The sequence below is a fragment of the Bos indicus x Bos taurus genome, chromosome 15, assembly GCF_003369695.1.
Source record: "Bos indicus x Bos taurus breed Angus x Brahman F1 hybrid chromosome 15, Bos_hybrid_MaternalHap_v2.0, whole genome shotgun sequence".
Taxonomy (NCBI): Eukaryota; Metazoa; Chordata; class Mammalia; order Artiodactyla; family Bovidae; genus Bos; species Bos indicus x Bos taurus.
Genome location: NC_040090.1, coordinates 1,490,912 through 1,496,085, shown reverse-complemented (window position 1 = coordinate 1,496,085; position 5,174 = coordinate 1,490,912). Strand labels below are relative to the sequence as shown.

Sequence of the window (5,174 nt, the reverse complement as noted above, 5' to 3'; positions counted from 1 at the left end):
TGTGTGCTTGTCAAAACACAGGCCAATTTGTAGTGACATGGATTGTCACACTAAATGAAGAAGTATGTCAGACAGAGAAGGAAAAATATCATATGAATTTCTTACATGCATAATCTAAAAAGAAATGATACAAATGAGCATGCTTACAAAACAGAAAGAGACTCACAGACTTAGAGAAAGAATTCATGGTTGCCAAGGAAAGGGCAGATGGTGGGGGATAGTTAGGGAGTTTGGGATGGACATGTACATGCTGGGGTACGTATTTGAAAGGGATAACCAAGCACCTACCGTATAACACGGGAAACTGTGCTCAGTGTTATCTGGCAGCCTGGGTGGGAGGAGAGTTTGGGGGAGAATGGACACATGTGAATGTATGGCCGAGTCCCTGTGCTGTTCACCTGAAACTATCACCATCTTCTCAACTGGCTGGCTGTACGCCAGTAAAAAGTAAAAGCAAACAAGCCAAGTATTACTAGAGTTCAGCAAATTCCCCAATGTGAAAGTCACATTCAGGGCTGCCTTTACTCTCAGGATTCCTGATTGCTCTTTAGATTTGAAAGTTGGAGATTTCCTTTTCCTTCTTTGCCTGCTCATAAGTGTATTTAAAAATATTTTCTAAAACCATTCTGTCCAATGTCTTTAGCTGTTTTACAGTGGTGGGTACATCTATACCATCCAATCTGCCATAATAACAGAAATGCAATCTTTTCAATTGGGCTTCCCTCGTGGCTCAGTTGGTAAAGAATCAGCATGCATGTGGGAGACCTGGGTTCAATCCCTGGGTTGGGAGGATCCCCTGGAGAAGGGTAAGGTTATCCACTCCAGTATTCTGGCCTGGAGAATACCATGGACTGTATAGTCCATGGGGTGACAAAGAGTCGGACACAACTGTGTGACTTTCACTTTCAATCTTTTCAAGCTACTTCAGAATTCAAATGATCACTTCTTTTCTTTGTATTTTAGCTCTCCCAGGTCAGCATAAAGTGAAGTGAAGTCACTCAGTCGTGTCCGACTCTCAGTGACCCCATAGACTGCAGCCTACCAGGCTCATCCGTCCATGGGATTTTCCAGGCAAGAGTACTGGAGTGGGTTGCCATTGCCTTCTCCGTCAGCATAGTAGCATGGAAATCCCCTTGTTCGTTCAACTGTTGACGTTAGGTGCTAAAAACAGAAACCCAGAAAACGAAGTCTAGACTACACTGCGCATGGTGTTTTCCACAGCAGGCGAGTTATGTCAAAGCGTAAAGTCATGCTCCTCTCCACGTCCATGCTTTCTCCCTGGAATCGCCTAGGCACCTGGAGAGTTTGCAGTCTTTGACAAAGTGGTCATTGTTCTACTTGCAATGCTGTGTATGAGAAACATTTTTTCCTGACCTTGTATTTAGTCCCATCCCCTCCAGCCTGCAGTCTGAAATTCTGAAAGAGTATGCAAGGGTCAAATACTGAGAAATTGAAGGTTATATGGACATAAAAATTAATATATCAAGTGCTTTGTGAAGTCATTGCTGGTGTAAGAAAGGAGAGTCAACAATCAAGACTTAAAGAAACTGCAGGATTTGCAAGGCACTGAGCCAAAGTGGATTTAGATGGACTGACTCACTTGAAACCCTGTTGAATAATGTTAAATTCATTTCCCTTGCATAGTCTAGAAACTTCTAGTCAACAGGTCATGAGGCTCCCAGACCTTTAATTAACCATGACAATGGGAAAACATTCCCTTCTTCTTACACCTCTTAAGAGCATCTTTGATTTCCTTGTTCCTCAGACTGTAAATCAAAGGATTCAACATGGGGATCACCACTGTATAGAAGACTGACACTATCTTGTCATAGCCCAGAGAATTGCCAGCTCTTGGGTGCATGTAGATGAAGAGACCTGATCCAAAGAAAAAGATCGCTGCTGTCAGGTGGGAAGCACAGGTGTTGAAGGCCTTGGCCCTGCCTTCAATGGAGCTGATCTTCAGGATGGTGGCAATGACATAACCATAGGCTATCATGATGATTAAGATGGAGATCGCACCAAAAATCACTGCTGTCACGAATTTTATCACTTGTAGGAAGAAGGTGTCGGAGCAGGAGAGGACTATTAATTGAGGCAGGTCGCAGAAGGAGTGATGGATAACATTTGGTCCACAGAAGTGGAGCTGAAGTAAGGCACACAACTGAATGAACGAGCCAAGGAATCCAGTTATAAAGATCCTGCCACCGTCTGCACGCAGAGAGAGGGGCACATGGTGGCTGTGTAGAGCAGAGGACTGCAAATGGTGATGTAGCGATCGTAAGCCATGGCCGCCAGCAGACAACACTCAGTCAGACCCCAGCTAGAGAACGAGAAGTGCCGCACTGTACACCCGTAAAGGAGGTGAGTGCAGGCTTCCTGAAGAAGTCCGAGTGCATTTTGGGGGTTGTGGAAGTGACATAGCAGAACTCTAAGAAGGATAAGTTGCTGAGAAAGACAGACATGGGTGTATGTAGGTGGGAGTCCGTCTGAATCAGGATGGTGAGATTCAGGTTCCAGGGTGCTGTCAAGACGTAAGTCCCCATGAACACGGCAAAGAGAGCAATTCTGAACTTGAGAGAATCTGAAAATCCGAAGAGGATAAATTTGGTGACTGTTGTATTATTCCTTCCTGCAGCCATTGTCTTGAAGTTTCTTCAAACTGCAGAAAGATTCTTGGGTTGTAAAGATTGTCTATTTTAATATCATGAAACCTACTTGTTTTGGATAAAGTTTCATATTTTTGGACAAAAATTATTCATAGTCAATATAAGAAACTATAAAATTAGTTAAAAATACATTGAGGATCCCATTTCTCAGCACACTTGATAGTTTGTGATATATTTTTGCAGTTTTTCTGCACATACATGTGTGCACACATAAACACACAGATGTTGCCAAACCGTTGTCTGAAAACTGGTACTGCTGCTGCTGCTGTTAAGTCACTTCAGTCATGTCCGACTCTGTGCGACCCCAGAGACGGCAGCCCACCAGGCTCCCCAGTCCATGGGATTTGCCAGGCAAGAACCCTGGAGTGGGTTGCCATTTCCTTATCCAATGTATGAAAGTTAAAAGTGAAAGTGAAGTCGCTCAGTTGTGTCCAACTCCTAGCGACCCATTGTGTTGGAGTCATTAGTAAAAAGGAAAACATAAGGCGAGGGTAAACAAGCTAAAACAGAATAAGTGGAATCGTTATCTGGGCGAGATAAAGAAACGGGGGCAGTAGCAGCAAGGGCTCTCCAAATCTCAGGCTGCCAATAGGTTTTGCTTTTAGCTGTATGAGAGCACAAGGAGGAACAAATTGGTTAATATGCCATCTACTGGCTTGTGTAGGCCAAGGAAGAGGAATCCTATTCCAATTCTCAAATCTGCCTTTAAATGTTATCTTGATCAATGGATCCTCACCCGGATTCGGGTTGCTCCAGTCCTGAATAGTATAATTCCCACCGCCTTGTATCCTATAATCAATCCTTGAACTATAAGTACAAGTTGTCCAAGTCGGATACCCAGTACAGCCATCTATGGTCTTCCACACTTCATCTGAAGGAGCAACCTTATAACACTTTGGATAACCGGGAGGGGGTGTAAAGCGCAGGGTCACATAAGGGTCATGGATACCCGGCAAGCGGGCCACTAATACCCAAACTACCCGATGACGTAAAGACTGGGAATCTACTTTTGAGGAATCTGTTATAATTATTTTTGTAGAGGCCCCAATGCACCCTTCTTTAGTGGGTGTAATAAAACTCTTTGGATTACTGGGGAAGTTAAAGCAAACAGGAAGATCATCTATTAATCCCCTGAAGGTATAATTAAAATTAATAGGATATTTATCTTTAGTGTAAGAAGTATAGAATCCTCCCAAAAGCTGAGGTTGGTCTGTGTTGACCCGTATAGGCTCATTATTCCAGGAAACAACCTGGAAAGTTGGAGGATCTGGGAGATATGCCCAATACTTAGCTGGAATAGGAGAGGCACTTACCTGGCAGGAAAGCAAGGCAAGCATGGCAATAAACATTTTCTCAGGAGAAGCTGGAGATCCCTTCGAGGAAGTCATTCCTCGTGCCTGGTGGCAGAGTGTTTTTATTTGTCCCCAAGTGGGTATGGGGGCATTCCGGGTCGCCTGAGTTAGGCGGCCTGGGATGTTTCTGCGGCGCAGGGAATCAGGGGGAGTAGTGTCCCATTTGTGAAGCTGAGACATCGCTTCGGTCGGCGGATCCGTTCCTTGCTCATCCGAGGTCCCTGAAGTCAATTGTCTCGATGTCGGCGGCGTCTCCCGTGCTGGCGGGGGAAGCGGAGGTAGAGGGGGCCCCTTCCTCTTGCGGGGTCGCGGCAGCCGTGGAGTCGGGTATCCGAGGGGCTGAGACATGACGAATCAATCTGTCCGGAACCCAAACTGGAGAATCTGCGTCCTGTGGAAAAACACAAGCATATCCTCGACCGCTGGTTAACAACGGGTCGGGACCTTTCCATTGTCCGGAGAGGAGGTCCTTCCATTTGACTAATGGCTTTGCATTCAATTGCTCCAGGCACCAATGGCGAAACATTGCAGTAGTTCTTGCCGAATCGGCATATAAAATATTTATTACAAAAAGAGCATGCTGCAAGATTTGATGGGGAGAGCTATACTTAAACTCCCCTTCTTTTAATTTTTGAATTTGGATTTTTAATGTTTTATGTGCTCTTTCCACAATGGCCTGTCCCTGTGGATTATAAGGGATGCCTGTATTATGTTTAATTTGAAACTTTATACAAAATTCCTGAAAAGACTTAGAAGTGTAAGCAGGAGCATTGTCAGTTTTCAGAGCTTTTGGCAGGCCCAAATATGAAAAACAAGTAAAGAGATGTTGTATCACATCTTTAACTGCCTCTCCAGTACAAGCAGTTGCAATAATAATGTGATAAAAGGTATCTACAGTTACATGAACAGAAGACAGTTTTCCAAATGAAGAGACATGAGTTACATCCGTCTGCCAGAGTACGTTAGGTTTGAGACCATGAGGATTAACTCCCATAGGTAGACTATTAAAAACAGTGGAGCAGTGTAAGCAAGAACGCACAATCTCTCGAGCAGTCTCTCTGGGAATTTGAAATTGATATCTTAAGGCAGCAGCATATTGATGATGAAGTGAATGAGAGGCTCTGGCCTCCTCAATTACAGTAGCCACTGTATTTCT

The 5,174-nt window shown here is 44.3% G+C and overlaps 2 protein-coding genes across 2 annotated transcripts; both read right to left on the bottom strand.

Annotated features, from left to right (window-relative positions):
- Window positions 1–1,690: 1,690 nt before the first annotated feature.
- On the bottom strand, window positions 1,691–2,639 carry LOC113905980 (olfactory receptor 1440-like). The gene is given in 3 exon segments (XM_027564015.1): window positions 1,691–2,193; window positions 2,196–2,354; window positions 2,357–2,639. Coding segments are annotated over 3 exon segments (945 nt in total).
- Window positions 2,640–3,125: 486 nt separating this feature from the next.
- LOC113904616 lies at window positions 3,126–4,401 on the bottom strand (the record flags this gene model as incomplete). The annotated part of the gene is given in 2 exon segments (XM_027561745.1): window positions 3,126–3,286; window positions 3,289–4,401. Coding segments are annotated over 2 exon segments (1,239 nt in total), but the record flags the coding sequence as incomplete, so codon positions are not given.
- Between the last annotated feature and the right edge of the window lie 773 nt (window positions 4,402–5,174).